This window comes from Cygnus olor, chromosome 2 (assembly GCF_009769625.2).
Source record: "Cygnus olor isolate bCygOlo1 chromosome 2, bCygOlo1.pri.v2, whole genome shotgun sequence".
Lineage (NCBI taxonomy): Eukaryota > Metazoa > Chordata > Aves > Anseriformes > Anatidae > Cygnus > Cygnus olor.
The window spans coordinates 156,833,546-156,853,887 of record NC_049170.1 but is presented as its reverse complement, the minus strand read 5'-3'; the positions used below and the strand labels follow the sequence as shown (position 1 = coordinate 156,853,887).

At 42.4% G+C, this 20,342-nt stretch overlaps 1 protein-coding gene across 9 annotated transcripts in view; it reads left to right on the top strand.

Moving 5' to 3' along the window:
* Nucleotides 1-20,342, top strand: part of PTK2 (protein tyrosine kinase 2) — a 203,894-nt gene that overhangs the window by 46,698 nt on the left and 136,854 nt on the right. For 3 of the 9 annotated variants that reach the window (XM_040547362.1, XM_040547361.1, XM_040547360.1), the window contains exon 1: nucleotides 13,254-13,565. The exons of 4 other annotated variants lie outside the window; for them this stretch is intronic. In XM_040547362.1, the coding sequence (XP_040403296.1) occupies nucleotides 13,520-13,565 (46 nt within the window). In that variant the 5' untranslated portion in view covers nucleotides 13,254-13,519. Of the gene's footprint in view, nucleotides 1-13,010; nucleotides 13,566-20,342 lie in introns of those variants that run through there. 2 more of the 9 variants (XM_040547364.1, XM_040547363.1) reach the window with 2 other exon arrangements.

Below are 20,342 nucleotides of genomic sequence, written 5' to 3'. Positions count from 1 at the left end.
TTGTAGCTCATGTCCAAACAATTCAAAAGCAACAGCATGGTTTTGATTAAAAGATAACTTCCTCAGTGAGTAGAGTTGGGGTGATGAGACATACTGAACACCTCGCTAAAACCTAGGTGACTTAGCGTTTCTTCTTTTTCCTTTAGAAAACGTTGTTAATCTTTTATTTGTTGTGGCTGGTCTCCACCTGGACTTCAAGCTGCTGGTCACAAGCCACTGAGTCTGACAGTCTGGACTGTTTTCGGTTTGTCTCAATGTCCATTTATTCCGTCCATGCTTCATCAGTTTGTCTATGAAGATGTTGTCAAAGGGAGGCAGTGTTGGAAGCTTTGCTGAAGTAAAGATAAACAACATCCCCTTGTCCACCAAGCTAGCCCATTCATCATAGAAGTCTATCAGGTTGGTCAGGAATGATAGACCTCCATCACTTGTGCCTGGAAGCTATCAACATACTCCAGAAACTCTTGGGATTTGTTGTACCCTGCTGTATTGACCCTCCAGCAGATACCAGAGTGGTTAGTCCCCTGTGATGACCACGGCCTGCTTATTCCAGTTCTGTCTTTCCATATCTCCTGCTGCACTCCTTGTTAGATATCCTTTTCGATCAGTTCTTCACCCGGTTATCATCTGTGCCCTCCATCATTTCTAGTTTCAAGCTCTTCTCACCAAGTTGGCCAGCCCGCTGGTAAAGATGCTTTTGCCTCACTTTGTAAGGTGGATCCCTTCTCTTCCAAGAAGTCTTCAATCCTCAGAGAGGATCCCAGCCAAAACCCTGTTGCCAACACCAGCTGTGCAACCTTTTGTTGACCCACAAGATCCATCTACTCCTCAAGCCGTTGCTCTTCTCAGTAGTATCAGAAGAAACAGAAAAGGACAAGTGCTTGTAGCATCAGTAAACTAGGGGTAGCCTTATATGTAATTATCAAAGCTAAATAATTGGCTTGTGTTTGCAAGTAAGTCTATGGTTTGTCAATGATGGTTAGCTAAGGCAGTAATTCATTATTCCCTCCTGAAGACATTCCATCAGCAAAATGCTGGTGAGCGTTAACTTGATATTGTTTAGAGGCAACAATGTCACTTCATCAAACCAACCTGAAAAGCTACCAAGATCTGGTTTGCTTATTTTGAGATTGGTTTAGGGCATTACTGGCTTTGTTATAGCCCATGAAAATACAGCCTAACGTAAAGTTAATTATTTAGAAAGAAAGAGAGGATCTTTCTTTTGTAACAGGGTGTAGAAAGGGGGAAGACTATCTGCAATGACAGATCTAGGAGTCTTTATTTTTTAAAAAAATGCAGGATAAATATTAGTTGCTGCTGCTTCTCATTTAAAATGTTGGTTTTTGTAGAGGTCATTTCGAAAGTAAACTACAATAAGCCGGTGTATAAAGTCGTCTTTTTAATGTTTTTTTCTGACCTTGGAATCTATTTTTGTATTTACACTTATATGTTGGTGCTGTACATTCTGTAAACGTAACTTATGTGGCTCTGAACATGCCAGAGTTTTACTAAACAGTAATAAATTCTATGTATGGCTATAGATGTAGATAAACTTGGTTTTTGAAAAAAAAAATGTTATTCATATAAACACTTCCATAAGAGATTCTTAAACTTTGGTATATGTAGTACCAGCAGTGTAAAAATGTAGTTTAAGAGGCTCTTCCATCTGTGTGTGGCAGCCAGACTGTGCTCGAAGGTTATGTTTGGCATCTCAGTCTTGCACTGAAGGGACAGAAGAAAAAGAATAGAAGGAAAAAGGTTTCAGCGTAGGGTATTGAATTTTGGGGATAAAAGTCAGAACTGGGAGTAGTGTGGCACCCCTAGTAATTGGTTTAGTCTGTTTTGATGCTCAAAGTGAAATTCAATGCATTTATCGCTTGATTAATGCACTGTGACAGGACTGCATGAAAATGTAGGGAGTAGGAGTTGATGACGTGAAAAGTCCTTCTAGTCCTACACTTTGTGTTCCTGTAAACATCAGCAAGCTGGTTTAGTAGTCTGATAACTTTAAAAAAGCAAACAATGAAACAAAACAAAAGCCTGCAGCAGTTGAGCACATTCCTGTAGTGCTTCCTGTCTAGATCCCAAGATTTTGGGGGGACACACAGTTAGGATTGTTCTTGATTCTCTGCAACCACCTGAAGTGGAAGAATTCCAGAAGTCAAGGATACGCCATATGCAAAGCCAAAGGCACGTTGCTGAGTGTTATTCAAGTGGCATACTTGATCTGGATCTAAAGTGGAATTTTGTCTGGACTCTACCAACGTTACAGAAACATGAGATTTCTCACATTTCTGCAGGAAAAACTGGTTTTTGGCCTCAGGGGAGTAGCTGTATAATGAATGCTGTTGTGCTTCTCAGAAGTGCAGGTTGTACTCTGGTGGAAGTGGAGCTGGTGCACTCATTTCAGTGGGTACCTTTGCAAAGACCTGACCAAGCGTCCCTGTTCCAGCTTGATGGAGCAAACCCTGCTGGAATGAGACATCCTGATAGTAGCAGAGTATGCAAAAATTGTTTCCCATTTTGTTACACATACTGTGTGCTAACAGTGAACTAATTGTCAGTGCTATTTTAGAGCATCAGCCAGAGGGAGTTGCTTTTAAATTGAAAGATTGGCTGTAGTAGCTCTAAGAAGAGTATGCCTCCTCATTTACCCTGGGACACTGTACAGCTGCAAACTAAGGGAACTTCTTAAGGCTGTTTGGTAAGGAGTTAGGAACTTAAGGGATTTGTTTGTTGTAGGGTGGGATTTTCTGAGTTTGTAAAAGTTTGTTTGAAAGTCAAGGCAGGAGGTAGGTAGCTGAGAGAACTGAAAAATTCACCGATCTCCTTAAACTACGAAAAAAAAAGATGTAAAAGCAGAGCCAGTCTTGCAAGTGGAGGACGGTGAGCTATTCAGGCATTAGGGTACAGTGAATGAGAGACTGTGTCACTTCTTTACAACACGAAACCTTTGGTGGCAGCTGTTGAAAGTGTCTTGTAATGGTGCAAAACACAGTAAGAAAACATGAAATTCTGAAAGCTAAAGAAATTAATAATTACAGTACATAAACAGGTATACTTTATCTTGCAAGCAGTATCATGCTTATGCCCATAACACATTTACTCTGTTTTTAATAAGGCTACTCCACAGAAAAGTACAATTTCTGCTAATTTCTGTAACCACTTCAACTCTTGTAGTTCTTCAAACTCATAGAAATAATACACAGAACGGATTTCTCTTAAACCACACACCATGTTGGTTTCCTGTCCAGTTATATTTGCATCTCATATTGTAGCTTTCTGCTGCAGAAGCAACTGAGATGACTAAACCTTGATAAATTTTTCAAGATGTTATTTTTCTTTTCCCTCTAAAAAAAACTCAAAAGTATGGAAAAGGAGCATTCTCTCTATCCCTCCACTTTGTCAAGAAGATGTTGACATAATCTTTCTGGATTTCTGTAAAGCTTTTGATCTTGTCTCTCACAGTATCCTTCTGGACAAGATGACCAGAATGCAGTTAGATAAAAGCATAATATGATGGGTGAACAACTGGCTGATGGGTCAGGCCAAGAAGCTTCTTGTAAATGGCGTAACGTTGGGATGGTGACCTGTTGCTAGTAGGGTTCCCCAGGGCTCCATTTTAGGACCAGTCCTCTTCAGTGTTTTCGTGCATGATTTGGATGTAGGATGTGAAGGGTTTTTAGAGCAAGTCCACGGATGATACCAAATTGGGTGGACCTGTTGACTCCATCAAGGGTGGTGAGGCCTTGCAGAGATCTGGACAAATTAGAGGGGTGGGCAATCACCAACAACATGAAGTTTAACAAGAGCAAGTGCTGGGTTCTGCACCTGGGAAGGGGCAACCCTGGTTATACGTACACGCTGAGGGACGAGATGTTGGAGAGCAGCCTCACAGGGAGGGATCTGGGGTTTTGGTCAACAGCAAGCTGAACATGAGCCAGCAGCATGCCTTGGCGGCCAGAAGGGCCAACCGTACCCTGGGGTGTGTCAAGCACAGCATTGCTAGTCGGTCGAGGGAAGGAATTGTCCTGCTCTGTTCTGTGCTGGTGTGGCCTCACCTCAAGTACTGTGTGCAGTTTTGGGTGCCACAGTACGAGAAAGATATAAAGCTGTTAGAGTGTCCAAAGAAGAGCTACGAAGATGGTGATGGGTTTGGAGGACAAGGCGTATGAGGAGCGCCTGAGGTGCCTTGGTTTGTTCAGCCCAGAGCAGAGCAGGCCCAGGGGAGGCCTCATGGCGGCCTGCAGCTCCCTCACGAGGGGAGCGGAGGGGCAGGTGCTGAGCTCTGCTCTCTGGGGACAGCGACAGGACCCGAGGGAATGGCATGGAGCTGGGACAGGGGAGGGTCAGGCTGGGTGTTAGGGAAAGGTTCTTCATGGAGAGGGTGGTCAGGCACTGGGACAGGCTCCCCTGGGCAGTGGTCACAGCGCCAAGCCTGCGAGAGTTCAAGATTTGTTTAGACAATGCTCTCAGACATGTAGTCTGATTTGTTTTGGGTGGTCTTCTGGGAACCCAGGAGTTGGACTCGATCATCCTGGTGGGTCCCTTCCAACTCGGGATATTCTGTGATTCTAAGATACCTGTGGAATTGGGCACAATTAGCAGTGTGTTTTGATGAGACCTGAAACTTGCTTGGATGTGCTTGCTATACTATCCAAGTATGTTAGTATCTAAGGTTTTGATAGCAGCAAATATGAAGTAAAGGAGGGGTGGGGATGACGGCGTTACTGAAAGAAGGATTCTGGAAATCAGGTTGGATCTTATGTAGTTGTTTATATAAAATATTAGTTGTTTGTGTTTTTTTTTTCTGCAAGACCTGAGCTGGGAGTGGCTTGGGATCGTCTCCCAAAATACACATAAGCTTGTTTGAAGTAGAACATCATGGGCCACAGTGAACTAAGAGGAAAAACATTACGTGGTTGAACTTTTATCAGACTTTGTTATAAGTTACGCCTAAAATGATCATAAATGAAAGACTATATGAGAATTCCTGCTGATTGTTCCCTGGTCAACTATGCATCCTCCAAGAGGAGGACTAAATGGTTTTGTTAAGCTTCTAAAACTTTAGACCTTATGATACGGAAAGGTATGTGGTGGGATGTTAGAGGTAGTTGTGATGATTGAGGTTCTGGAAACATCAGCAGTTGAATTACTGACATTTTGTAATGTACAACTTGTTTTATAAGGGTTTTAAATTGAAATTTGGAGGACAGTGATGAGCTTTGTTGAACAACCTTCCTCTTTCAAAGCCTGAGGGGAAGAGGAAGTTTGTCCTTTCTACCCTCAAGACAGAAACAGCTAGACATAAGTCATTTAACCTATGAAGATGACCTATTAAGATGGCAGTTTCATAGATACTTCTGCAATTTAAAAATTCTTAGTGTGCCTTCATTTCAGAATGCTTAAACTTCTCTACCAGCAGATTTTGTTCTCCATGTGCTGCCACCAAAACAAGGCTTACAATCTTCCTCTGTTTATGCATTCACTGTTTTTTGTCTCAGCCTCTCGTTTGCATAAAAATCTTAACACCATAACTTGGTTGAAAGGCATCAAATGGGATTGTGGAGGTTTTTTGCCACAGGTTTTTTGGAAGTGGTAGTTGACAGCTCACTACTAGACAAGAGATGAGTTCTTGGCCTTGTCAGATGCTGTTATGTGCTGACAGCATTGCTCCTGTGACGTTTGGTAATGTAGGTCATTCAGGTTGCTGTCAGGTTTTTTAATGTTGTGTCTACCATTGCAAGACACTGGATATTTATCTAATATCCCTTTCCCTAGATCTGAAGAAGGGCTGTGCCTCAAAAAGTTCTCAGCTGTATCGCTTGGTCTTGCACTTTTTGGTCTTGCTTATTTTAATTTGTATTACAACGTTTTTGAATGTCTTTCACTTCATTGAAATGCTGCCTTTTATGTGTAGTTGTCCTCAAGTCGCTGGATAAAGTTAATTACACTTACAAGTCAGTTGAATTTGGAGCTACAGTGGAGAGGTGGTGTGGGTCTGCTTGTAAATGTACGTGTTGCAGAAGGACGCAGACTAGGGGCAATAGCTGTCTTTGAAACAGTTTTACCCAGTGTTACAGCTTGTTAACGAACCCAACGTGGGCTTTATTTCGCAGTGACATCCCGGAAGCCTTTTTACAACTGAGCAACACATACTTGTATTTTCTGGGCACTTTGGTTTAGAGTTTACAGGCACTTCCGCGGGTAAGCCTGTTTGATAGAACAGTGCAGTTGTGTCTAATTGGAGTAACAAAAGAGTTTATATAAGGTGGTAGATTTTGCATCGAATAAAAGGTTTTGTGTTACCTGAGGACAACCTTTGATCCCCATAACAGAGCGGATAATGCCTCATGCAAACACCAATAAACTTTCAAGGAGCTGCTTCTCAGGTAGTCAGAGACACAGGAGAAAGTTCCTGTAAAGTGAATGGCACTTCTCGGTAGAAAATTGTAAGGGGGGAATGGTTGAAGTGAACAGGAGTTGATTTTTTGTGTGTGTGGTTTAGGGGCTAGCTACAGCTGACTTTACTGAGGTTGTGATAAAAAAAAAGAAGTTTTCAATTTTTTTTTGAATTTCTCATGCAACAGTTCTGACCCCAAATTATGCTAATGTAAGAGGAGAAGGAGTATTTGTGCATCTTTTCTTATATTTTAAATATACATTATTCTTTGCTTGATAGGTTAGGCACAGAATTTGCTTGTTTAAGCAGCCTTAACATTTGCGTTTATAAAACTTTAATTAAAAAGACATTATGTAAAAATGAATTTTTAATTTCCTGCTTTCTTAGGCTTGAAGGATGTCAACACTGGCTTGACTGGTCTAACACTGAAACATTAAAGTTAGATGGGTGTTTATTGTAGCCTGTAAGTGTTTATTTACACGTGGAAATTATTTGTGCTACTCTCATCCTTCAGTAAGAAATACATTACTAACCATTCCACCAGATTTTTTAAAATATAAATGGAATAATGGTGCATTATTGTGGAGTTTTTTTTTTCCATTTGCAATTGCGTTTAGTGATTTGAAAGTCTGAGGAATTGCTAATGTTATATTTGTGTTTTATGTAATGCTGTGAGTCTTTGAAAATTACATGCTTTCTTCTGAGGTGCGGTGATACATAAATCAGACACAACTCTTAGTTGTAAACATCTTTTTAGCACACGTTTTTTTTTGGTAAGCTGTTGTTCTAGCTGTGTATTTAGCATCTGGAGGAGAAGCTGGTAGGACGAGGGAAACATGTCCAGGCTATGCCATTTCTGGTAAATTAATTGGACCCTCTGTGGCTGTGTAGCTTTCTGTTGTATAACTGGTTATTACATAGATGAGAGAAAAATCAGCCCAGATACGAGCAGACACTTCAGAGACTTGCTGACCCCTAACCAACTTCTTTTTCCTCTATCGCCTCTTCGAAGATGTGACCAATTATTTCTCATTTACCTTTGAATTAATGAAGAGGGGTTTTCAGGGGCGTCTGTAAGGTCAACTGATCCACTCATGCGTCCCTTCCACAGAACAAAAGTGATCCTTGCAGAATGAGTCTCCATTAAACAGCATCAAAGGGGGGGGTTCTCCCCCTTGAGGTACTTTCTGCTGTGTTTACCCCATAACCAGAGCCGTTTCCCTACAAACAGAGGAAGCTTTTGTAAGGTTCTGATGACCGTTCTGGATAGCTTTGTGTCTCACTCCTTCTCCCCATCCAAACTGGAAGAGAAAAGCAGTGCAACTGGTAAGCACGGGGAGCAGAATTATCAGACTTGACTTTGCCTTAAAGCAAGGAGCAGGAGGTGCAGGGTTGGGTCGTTTCTCCTCTTAGCTTTCCAGCTCACCAGCAAGCAGATTTCTGCTTTGTGGAAGCGCTGGAATTGTGAAGGAACTTCTCAAAGACATCTTGAGGACAACAATAGGGTTTTTGGTAAACAACCTAGAATCCAAAGAGGCAGAAGATTGGAATCAGGGCCCTAAGGAAGGAGTAATTTTAAAACATTCTCGGATTTCATGGTGCTGCCTTTATATTTCTCTACAATAAGCCTTCACAAAAGTAAATGGAAGGAAGTGGGAGAGTATGAGGGGGCTAGTCCACCCACAAGAAAATCTGCTATGACTTTCATGCCTGAAAATTAATGCAACCCATGTGGGTTTAAAAAATGGCTAGTCTTTATTTATGGAACAATACAAATAAAGTTAACTCAGTGGTCTTTCTAACATCTGGTGTCTTAACAGCATGGGCCAAGACACTGCATGTTGCTCAACATCAGAGGATCCTTTGGGAAGGGGAAGTATGGGAAACTTCAGAGTATGTTGCTCCTTCTCTCTCCCAATGTCCTGCCCAGTTTTCTTTCCCCAGGTATTTTTATAATGGAATATAACAGAGGTATTTTGGTAACAGTATATGAAACACGGCCGTGGGAACCAAGGAGGACTTGCATCTCAAAAAGAGATACAAATGCTACTGTAAAATGTAGTTTAGAGGATACTGATGCCAACTAGGTGCTCATGGCATGGTGAGGATGTGTTACTTAAATATGCACTTCTCAGGAATCGTGGCCTTAGATGCTTTCTACTAATAAAGCTCACCAAGCGCAGGAAGAGAACAAGGAATTAATTCAACGTTGGGTTGAATTTATGCTAGAAAAATGTCTGAAGCAGAGAGATGACAAATAGTTTATAATCTGGAATGAATTTCATTGGGACGCTAGTATCTTCCTCTGGGCAGCTGCAGCACCAGGGTGTGAATCCTGCAGTGTATTCCCTCCTTGTCCTGGCTATCAGCTGGCCCAGGCTGAAGCTAGGAGGTGTCCTTCTCTGTGTCATCTGAGCTGAAATCTCAAGCATCCTCAAAACAGAGCAAGAAATCGTAAAGCAGGATCTGCTTTATGGAGTGAGGACTAACATTGAAGACTAAATTCCCAAATCCACATTTCTTGATTGAGAACTTTCCAAAAGAGAACAGATCTTACCGGTAGTTTGCTTTGCTCTTTTTTTTGCCTTTTTTAAAGGATGATACATTTAGGTACCAGGGCATCCCAAGAAGATCTCCATTACAGTCCTTGCAGAATTGAGCACACCCACAAATAATTACAGTAATTAAAGAAACTGTGAGGGGTAAGCTTGAGAGGGTGCAGATCAGTAAAAATTACACTGCAGTTTCAGTCTTTGGAGAGCATTGCTGCTGAATTCTAGAAACAAACATGGAAGAGCAAATGAATTAGGATGCAGAAGATTGTCACATGAGCAATGAACATGTTTTAATTGTTAAAACAGTCGTGAGGCACTTTAGCTTTACAGGCTGTTCTGCAGTTCTCAGTAAAAAGCATTTGCAGCTTAACGAAAGAAAACCCTCCATTTTTCATGAGGGCAAATTTGGTTTGGGAACTGTCTTTTTTTTTTTTTTTTTTTTAACTGGCAAAATGAATGCAATGAAGAAATGTTCTTTCCCTCTTTTAAATCAATATGCAGATCTTCTTAAAATAAACGTGCTTGTTCTCGAGCACCCAGTTCCTACTGGAGTGATGAGCAGTATCCCAGAAAGTGGCTAAGACTGGGAATGGTCAAGTCCAAAAAAATAAAATAATATTGATAGGATTCCTATGCTCTAGGCTGCACCTTTTTGTTTCATCTAACAAGCAAAAATACTGCTTTCTTCTCACTGTTGGAAGGAGAGCCGTGGTGCTGGTATGCTCGTCTGGCAGCTGAGATGTTGCAGCAGAGGAACCAAAAAAGAAGGTTTTTATTCTGCTATTGAACTCTGCCTTAAGATAGATCCATGGACTTCCTCAAAGTTTCTGAGTACTGAGTTTAGTTTGGTTTCTCTGGGCAAAGAAACTTCTTGATTTAGCTCTGTCCTGCTGCCCATCCCAACAGTGCTCAAACTTGTCAGCCAGTTTGATCAAAATTTGATGAACAGAGATACTAACTGATGTGAAAACAAAACTGCTCTTTAACCCTTTGTTCCACGAGGCTTTGTTATTTTTGCAGCTGGCTTCTCTGGGAGACAGGATCAGCCCTTCAGGCAAAATGAAAACAGCAAACCAAATGCTGTGATACAAGTCAAAAGCTTCTGACTTCTTTCCTTTGCCTTCAGAGAGCTGATGCTGATACTGTGAAGCCTGGAAACTAGGCTGGCATTGGGCAACTGAAGTCACTGTCACCGTGCAAAAAATAAAAATAAAAACATCAAAATCCTGACTCAAATTTCCTTGGAAGCAAAATGTCATTTCTTAGCTGAGGGTCTTGGGCTTTCTAGGTTATCATTGGGGTACTCTGAGGTTTTCTGGTTACAACGTGTATTTTATGAAAATGCCCCGTCCTTCTGTATGTTCTTAGTATGAACAGATACATTTTTTTAATAGATTTTTTTTTTTTAGTATTTTGTGTAATAGCCGTTAGCATCATTGCTTACACAGTGAGTACAACGCAGGTACTATCAATATATGTCAGCAGGTGCATCTAACACGAGAAGAACAAATGTTCTTGTTCCACAAGCCTGGTTTCTGACAAATGGTCCTTACCTCAGTAAACGGTCTAATCTGATTGGCATTACTTAAAACAGGTGATTTTACATTAATGGTACTCAGACACCTACTTGGTGTGCAGTATTTATGAAATGTTGCAAATACTTTTTCAATTTCTTTTTACTTTGTGCCTTATCTTCTGCTTTGCATCACTCCACCCCCCAAAAACAAACAAACAAAAAAAAAAAAAAAAAACAAAAAAAAAACCAGCAACCTGTAGGTTTGGGGTTTCTGCCTTTATCCAGAACACAGAGTTTACCCTTTGGGCTTTTTTGTACTGAAAAACTAACAGTGTTGTTTGAAAGAGGAGAAAGAGCTTGTATCTACTAGGTACTTTTTACAATAATAAATAGAGAAGGCGTAATTAAAAGAAAATACACCCTAGCATCAAGGAAGCGATTGGCTTATTTTGACAATCTGTCTATTCAGAGTACGAAATACTTGGTTAAATTGTAAAACTGAAGAGAAAAGCTCGCAGGCCGTGTAGTACTTTGCATTCACCTTGACTTCGTAGCGTGATATTACAGCAGGGAGGTACGTCCTTGCCAAGAATGATCATCGCGCTCGTCTCATCAGTAAGGAGAGCTGTAAGGAGCAGACAGCATCTCTTGGCACTGGGATTGATAGTCTGTACCAGTTTCATCTGAAAAGTGGAAAGACAAATGCAGGTCCACGCATTTTGCTATAATTTGCCACAGTAATGCACTTACCAGTTGATATTTAAAAGTTTTATTTTCACAAATAGAACTTAATTTAGGCCCTACCACTTTTGCCTCTCAGTTTAATTTTTTTTTTTAGCTTGTTTTCTGCAAAACACCATCTTTCTATGGGAGAAATCCACGCTTTTTTTAAATGTATTTTACACCCTAATGCACAGAGCAAACAAACTCGGTGAAAACCGGGAAAGCGTCTGCAGCTTTCAGTTTTGCAGCGGAGAGAAACAAGGGTTCAGGGTCACGAGGTGGCGGAGCCGGACCTGGAAAATCGCCTTGCCTGTGCCTTGCTGGGCTGGAGCTGGCACCACACCGGCACCTGCCCTCCGCGCATCTTCCGTAGGACACAAATGTACTCGGTCGTGTTGCAAAGGGTACCCTAGCCGACATGTATTTCTTCAGCGTTGAAGGTAAATATCACCCACCCTGTTCTGGGAAGTGCCGGGCTGTCTGCGGAGCACTGGAGGGCTTTGAAAACTTTATTGGGAGGGGGGGAGGCATCCAGGCATGTCTTCGGTTCCCTTTGGCTTTCTTCAGCCCCAGAAAGAGCTTTGTGCCTGAGCAGTGATGCAGAACATCTGATGGCCTGCTTGTGGCCTAACCCTGCTCTTTCTTTTTTTTTCCAGTGAATATTTTTTCTCCTTTAAATATAGAAGAAAGCAACGCTTCTCAGAAGTAGCAGCAACTGTATTTATCAAAGAGTTTTCACATGCACCACCGTAGTTCTGCATAGCCAGTGTATGGAGAAGTGAAGGTGGCAGTGAAATAATGAACAGTAATTAAATATATGCGATAGATTAGTTTGTGCTGCTACAAGTAGGCAGATAGGTCAAGTCGAAGGCTGTTAGCTTTGGATTAATTCCCTTTTGGTTACAGACTTGGCTAAGCCGTGTGCCTTACTGCTGTGAGTGGGGAAAGATTAACATGCAATACGTGAAAAGGCCTGAATATAAAATACGTGAGAGGATCTGCCTGAGCTCTGTTCTGGTGGCTTGAATGGGTATTTCAGCCGAAGCAGTTGTCCACGGTCTGTTTTGTGCCAAGGGTAAAATGGGTTTTTCCTTAATTTCCGTAGACACATGCTGCTTGAACGCGTGTTTAGAAACACACACGTGTACAGTGGCTATACTCTGGTTATATACTGAATTAGACTCTGAATTATATACTCTGAAAATCCTTTTCTAAGTAGTGTAGATGTTAAATCCTGCAAAGTCGAGATGAGCCAAAGGCTGGGTGCTTGTGGTGATCGTTGCTTTTCGACAAGAGGGGTGTGTGTGTCTATATATATATATATACACACATAAATATGTATATATATTTATATATCTGTGTATGTATATATACATATTTATGCTTATATGTATATATATAAAGATATATAAAATGTATACACAGATATATACACACATACAAAATATATATATATATATATATATACACAGATATATACATATATATACAAATATATAAGGAAGCCCTGGTTTCAGGGGGGTGGCAGCCGTGCTGCTGGCTTTGTAGTGGCATGGGCTGTGATAATTGCTGGCTTTTTGTGCTTTCTCTTATTTTTTAAAGCATCGAGATACTCCCCGGGCTCTCGCAGCCAGGCCGCCGCTGCAGGTGCACAGCGGGGCCGGCGATGCTGTGGGGCCGCCTGCCCGCTCCTACAAATTTGTGGAGGTTCCCGTGTGCTTTTTGGGGCGGCCCGTTTCATTTTTTTTTTTTTCCAGGACGGCTGCGTGCGAGCATCTGTATAAAGGAGATAAAAGCGACGGGAGGGGGAAGAGAGGCGCGGGCGTGAATGCCGGCTGCGGGTGCCTCTGGGAGGATTTTCTCCCCATTGAATTTCTCCGCATTGTTCGCCGCCCCAACCGCGGCACCCGGGGCTCGGCCGGGTTGAGGAAGCCGCTGGAGGCCCTGTCAACGGGAGCAGGGGGAGATTAGTTATATGGACGGCGCGTTCCCTCATCGCCTCCCCTCCTTCTGCCCGCCCTCCCTCCCGCCCTCCCTCGCTCCCGGCCTCCGCTCGCCCTCCGCCACGGCTCACCCGGCCTTGGCTTCGTCCGGCGGAGGAGCGAGAGGATGAAGGCGGCCGAGCGGGCTCAGGGAAGGTCGCTGGTCGCTCCCCGGCCTGGTGGATCGCTGCTCACACCGGGGGCCGGCTTCCCAGCCCCGCCGCAGGACCCCGGGCGGCCGCAGCACTGATCGGGGTCACCCTGAGCCTGGCTCCATCCCCTCCGCCCGGGTGCACGGTGGAGCTGGTGGCGGGGCCCCAAACCAGCAGGTGCGAGCTGCATGGAGAAGAGCGGCTGCAGCCCTTTCCCGATGTGCTGGGCTAAAGGTACACGCAACTTACCTTTATTTCCCCCCTCCTCCCTTCCCTCCTTCACTTAATGTTTTACCACCTGTGTGTCTACAGCTTTTTTTTTTTTTTTTCCTATCAGAAAAGAAAAAAGCTAAACCTGGAATATACCATATTATTTTCATTCCGGTCGTGCAACTGTAACGTGAAGCAGTCACCTGGGTCTGCTTTCACCTGACAACCGTAATGCTTTTTTTTTTTTCCCTTGGCTTTTCAAAATTATCTGAACCGAAAGAGCACTTGAGCTGCTCAGCTTTTAGTTCTGCTGCTGTGAGGGTCTTGTTGCGTTGGTTTTAAGGTTTGTATGTTTTAAAACAGCGTAACGGTGCTTTCGTGTGCCTTTCGGAAGAAGTTGTTTGTAGCATTTACAATGGGGGACTAATATCTTTTTGCTTGAGCTCGTATACAAAAAAAAAGAGGGTGACTGGCCACAAAGCGGGCATCTTTTATAGCGAGACGCTTTGACTTGAAATGGAGGCTTAACAATAATTAGATGGAAATATGAAACTCATTCTCATGATTATCTTAACTTGCGTTGCAAAACACTAATATTTACCCTATTATGATCCGGAGAGTGTTTGCGCTGGTGATGTGGGTGAAAGTATCCATAGGAAGATACAGCGTGGGGATTAAGCTCAAAATTGTGTTAGTAGTCAAAGAATCAAATCTTCCTTAGATGGCAAGCGACTGTAAAAGGTTAAGTGTTGCTGATTGTAAGCACAACTCTCCCCTCGTCCACTTTCATTTCAATGCACTTTCTTTTTTGGAAGAGAGACTGGCCGCGGAGTATTGCGTCACCGTAATCTTGGATCGCCGACAGAGGCAGTTGCTTCAGAAGTTCAGGGGAGAGGTGGCTGAACCGGGGAGGAGATGGTGCTGTAGGAGCTGGGACACGTAATTGATTAGGAGTGGTCTCGGGTAAAGTAACGCCGAGTTTATTTACAATTTTCTGCTGTCTGGAGGACACATGATGCAGTTAACGCTGTCTTTGTCTTGAGTGCTTTCTGCACCTTGCTGAAAAGTTCAGGCTAAACTTACTCCCCCTTGCCTTGTATTGATAAATACTGGCATATATAGGAGAAATAACTTAAATCACAGACCTGGAGCACCACCGCATCCTGGAAATGTCTAACGAAGTACAGAATCTGTCACCTCGGTGGGGAACAAAAGTTAATAAAGCAGTGAGCAACAGTAGCTGGAGGTAAAGCTGAGACGAAGCTGCGCTTTGCTTGCAGTAAAAACTTGTTTAGTGGGATTTACGGGTAATAGTGGTGTCTGTGCCTGTGTGCCATAAACTGGGTAACAGCAGGGTTAGATGAAATCGGGATTCACCTCCTTGGGATATCCTGAGAGTCAGGATGAAGTCTCTTTCCTAGGGAGTACCTTGCAGAGTGTACAAATAGGGAAGAAAAAACTTCTTTTAAAAGAAAAAAGAACAGGTTGTTGCCATCTGTTGTTAGGGCTGTTTAGTCTCGGGGATATCAGTTTTCTTCCTCCCACTCCAGCACCAGAGGATCAAGACAGCAGGGAAGGCTGCCTGCACCCTTCTTGCAGGGGATGGCTGCGTTGGGCCACGATAAAAGGTATTGATTTCCCCCCCCACCCACTGCAACAACTAAAATGAAGGCAAAGCGATCCCTCCCTCTTGCCCTGGCTGCCTGCGGAGGGTTCTCAGGACGTAACTTGGGTGATGATGGCTTATCCCAGCCGTCTCCGGCCCGAAATGGAGAGCGGCCGTGTAATCTCTTCCTATTCCTCTTGGGGGGGGGGGGGAGAGGGGACGCGAACGGTTACGTAAGGACAAAGGCACAGCATCTTTGAGTCTGCCAATTGTGGCGATTTCTGGAAAAAGCGACATACCATCCTCCCCAAAAAATAGGGCAGATGAGAAATAGCATGTGCTATATTTGTCATTGAATGGTGGCCGTTCGTTAGTCGATGAATACCCTGTGTACTGTTCACCAGCTTAACCTTAGGGAAATGAAACGGATCTGGCCTACTTTGATAAGGGCTGTGAGATATCTACAGTCAAAGAAAGGTAATATATTAATGAGAGAAACGTTTGGTTTGCATGGCTTTATTCCGAGCCTTTTGCTAATCTGTTAAAGCTTCAGTTTGTCTGCGGCAAAAATTGATAAAACTTTATCAAGTGTTTTGTAACGTCTTAAAGATGTGATCTTGATGTATTTCTTTGATTTCTACGAAAAACGTCTTTCTGAATGGTCCATTCTCTGTTTGAATGTGACAGATTAAGCTTTTGGCGTGTTGTGTGATCTCATAGCAAACATTTGTTCTTTGAAAATGCTCTGAAATATGTCGGTGAGTCTGCGCTCGCTTTCTTGTAAGTATCAGTCTGAAATCTTCCGTCCTGCTGATGCTGTGGGCTGACCTAATTGCAGTTAATTCTGTGTGCTCCCACTGTAGGGCTGCACCAAAGAATAAGACGGTACTTTTTTTCTTCATGAAGTATTTGTATAATCTGTATTACCAGGTTTTGCCTCCTCTTTACCCTAGCATCAATGCTAAGTGATGTTTCTGAATTTTTGGTACCGTAGCCTGGTTCTGTATATTCCAGATTTGAGAATATTTTGGTTGGCAAATGAAGAGGAAGTGTGGATTTTGTTGACAGGCATGCTTCTTCTCAGGAAGCTGCCCGTATAACTTTACTTCAGTAGCGATGGGAGTAAGACGTTTTTGGCTGCTTCTTTCCCCCCGCTACCCTTCCCTTACTAAGTAATTTGAAACTCGAAATCTCTCAGCTTGTGAAATACATAGGTTCAAGCTTGGCCAGAGCCTCAGAGAACGCTGCAGTCGGTGTCTTGGTCGTGGCAGAGGCAGGCAGTAGGTTTCTTTGGGCTGAGTACTGCAAATCTATGCTGGTGTCCTAGAGGGATGTTTTCTTTCCGACTGTAACAGACCAGAGAGTACTTTAATTGCCTTAAATTTTACCAAATACTTTCTCTGGATCAGTAGTAATCTACTAAGTCTGTAATCTGAAGCTTACAGATATTGTTTAAAAGTTTTAGACAGTATAATGTATTTTGTGTTGGATGCTTTTGCTGGTAGCCTTTCTTCCCAAATTTTGCATGGCATGCCATTTTTAATACGCCCAATAACTCGGTGAAGGAAACGTGAAATTAACAGTTAAGGGTGGTTGGGTAGCTCGGCTGTATAGCTGTAAATTATCCACCCGAGGGAGGAGGAAGTTTCTTTAATAACCTTCCAAGTGAAGAGCTCAGTTTAATAATTTACGAGCGATAAATTGACGTGATGTTAAGTGTATCACCCGTGAGTAGTTAGCGAGGGGTGATTGCAGTTACTGAATATTGCCTTTTAGACTGTAAAAGGTGTACGCTGTCTTCAGATAACTGCAGTTCAGTCCAAGCCCTTGTGTTGATTTTGTTTTCAAGCCAGCTATGTTGTGAAACTTAGTCAGTCCACCAGGAAGGCGTTTTACCCTATTTATTGCAAGCTGTTAATGTTGCAATCTTTTTAAAGCGATAAGCGATGAGTAAAAGCCAGATTTCGGTACATGGGGGGAAAAGTTCAGAGCTCTTCCTCCCTCGTCCCCATCTCCTCACTCTCTGCTGTTTTACCAGCAGGAAAATACTGGGGCGATAACTGGAGTCTTGCACACCCATCGCTTTTCAGGTGCTGAGTAATCACCTAAACACGATGGTGGCAATGGCATAGGGAAGGTTGCTGATGTTGGAAAGGTAGGCAGGTAATTAGTCTGAGTTCTCTTTTTTTTTTGCCCTTAATGTCTATACGTAGCATAGAAATATAATAGCTATGGTGTGTTAAGAAAAAAACCCTGTTAGTATGAGTGTTCTGTTCCATCTTCCTAGTGACTTGGGGTTCAGGTGACTGGAGGGAGTGTTCAGCTCACTTTTGCACTTCTTGTAGATCTGTGGGTGCAGTTAGGGAATGCTATAATGCTAAAGGCTTTTCCCTTGCTGTGGGGACACACCTGGGGAAAGAGGAGTTCGGTCTGTCCTTTGGCAGCCTGTTGGCATCTTGCTACACTTGCTGAATCAGCTGATGAGACATGTTAGCCATTTATTTCCAAACATTAGTTTTCTCTAAACTTTTTGTTAGTGACCTTTTAAGATGTGAGGTTCACAAACTGTTGAAGCACGTGTTATTTCCGTTAATGTGTGCCTGCTTTACTGTTGGAAGCCTTTGCAGAAAAAAAGGAAAAGAAAAATATCATTAATCTCATCAAACCACTAACTCTTCAAAGGCAATTTAAGAAAACTTGCCAAAATGCTTTTGGTTATTTAAAAGTGAAAATAGTCTGGAAAAGTAGGTGGTTTTGTTTTTCAATTCAGCGTTACTGTACTGCATGTGGTAGAGCTGATATTGCTCAAAATGTATAGAAAGTGTGAGAAGTGCTATGAGAAGTGATGCATTTCCATTGGGGTGGTTGTTTCTTATTCCAAGAGAAATGGGATAGAAGATGGAGCTCGAGATACTCGGACAAGAAAGGAAAACGATTGTTTTGAGTGCCTGGAGAGCATTTAGTGTTAGCAGTGTAATGGAGATGTGTGATCTTATCAGTTGTGGTACTTAGTGATGAGCCAGTGAACCAGAGTGGAATTAAATTCTGAGCTGCCACTGGAAAACTAAAAGTTACGCAAGGAAAACAAACTGATCTCACTGTCCTTTTGGAGATGCTTGAGATAAAGGCAGAAGAGCAAAGTCTGGAAGCCAGCATCTAAAAGAGGATGGTACGTTGATTGAAATACTCCCTTTTGCTGAATGTTCAGACAAGAGTTTGGGGCCTTAATAGATTTCTTATTCCATTTATATTTGACTTTTTTATCACAAGTCACCTAGGAAAAATGTGTGTTTGTGTTCTCATTTATATATATTAGTTTTTTTTTCTCATTTTCTTCACCTAGTTAGCCTGGCAATAGCCTGTTGCAGTGTTTAGAAATCAGCATCCTTAGGTGCTAATCCTTCAGGTCCACTCAAGATGTTCTCTTACCTGTTTCTGTTGTGTTAACAAAAGCAATCGATTGGACAACTGATCTCCATGCACAGCTTCTTTTGGAAGGACTATTGTAATGAAATAAGCTTTTCTGAGTGGCATTACATTTGCAAGGCATATATTAGCTTGCTTAAATCCTTCCACTTGCTGAAGTGTGGCTTAAACGGAATAGGTGCAAATTCATGCCATGCAAAAATTTCAGTGTGCTAGCAGAGTCTGTACTTTTCATCAGTTATTAGCCAAAAAAAAAAAAAAAACACTTTAGTATCCTTAATTCATGATGTGGTATGGATTTGTTCACGATACTCTATTAAAAACTGGAGAGACATTAAATTAACAGGCACTATCACATTATAGCAGGCAAGCCCATACAAGCTGCTGGTTCCTATAAGCTGGCACAGCAAAGACAAAAGAAAATGCCTTTGTGAATGTTATATTAAAACCAGCTTAAGGACAGCACATCATAAATGTAGTTGATTATAGTAGTTATTAAAATACGGTTGGCGTTCACAAAGATCTCCTTACAAAATCAGTGAGATCTCTGCAGATGCGGTGGTGAGTGGTGCTGGCACCAGTTCCTTCTGACCGGCGGCGAAGGAAAAGGGATTGCTGAGGTTATGGCAATAGCTGGTTAACTGGTAGGTGGCCAGCACTCCCTGAGACACCGCATTTACTGGTGGGATAAGGGAGGAGCACTGGGTTTTCACTGCACGTCCCTGCTTAGCAGAGACGGCAGGAAAAGTTAGCTTTCCTGGGTGGAATTGAGTCCTGCTGAGTCACTTCATTGAAAACAAGCTGTAAACGAACTCCCTTCTTTTTTTTATCTGATAACCAAGTTTTGTGTCATTGCCAGGAGAGGGATTGCTTTCTTCTCCCCAGCACCACTACTGCTTTCCAAAAGAGTGTTTTGCCTGGCAGGGATTTCAGATCCATAAAACTAAAGGCTAGCCTTCTGGTTTGCCTGGGTTTTGTTTGTTTGTTTAAATTGGACTCGTTCTGTGAATGATGTATAGTCCCTTGTTTTATGGAGGAAATTCCTAATGAAAAAATGGCTTCTCCGTGGTGTAAGTCTCCTCATTTGGAGTAAGCCCAGGAAGAAAATCGGCGCGTGACCTTCGTTTTTGCCACTGCTCAGTACAGCTGTGCTCAGAGCAGCTGAAGCCACTTGGGGAGCAGCTTGCAGGGAAGAGGGCAGATGAAGAGCTTAATAAACTGAAGTGTGGCATTTTGAGACTGAAAGCTGAATTTTGACTTGAATTTGACATGCTGTAGGACTAAAAGTCACTTGTTGTCAGAGGAAATTGAGTAGTTATGACTTCTCTGTACCCCGCGTTTGATGTTTCACCTTGTGTCAGCCAAATGTGCCCCCAGTTTCCTTTCAGAATCAGAAGAGGTGTGCTGATAAAATAACTTTGAAAACGTTCAAAAAAGCAATCAATTATTTTGCTTCTTGACCTTGTAGAAAACACAGATCATCTTCATTGCCTTGTTGCTTATAGCCTGTGACACCAGCGTTGTCTGACTAATGACTGAAGAAAAATAATTCCTTTTGTTTTTTGCATATTTTCCAATAACTATAGGGATTTAGCTGAAGCCATCCGTACTTAAAATTGTCAGTAAAACTAGACTTTTCCTGATTCTAGCTCCTTGTTGAAGCTAGACTCTTTAATGCTAATAGTTCGTGGATTCCTGTAGTTGTTTTCTCCTTTAATATGATCTTTAAAGATCACTGCAGCAAATAACTTGATCACAAGTAGTTGCTG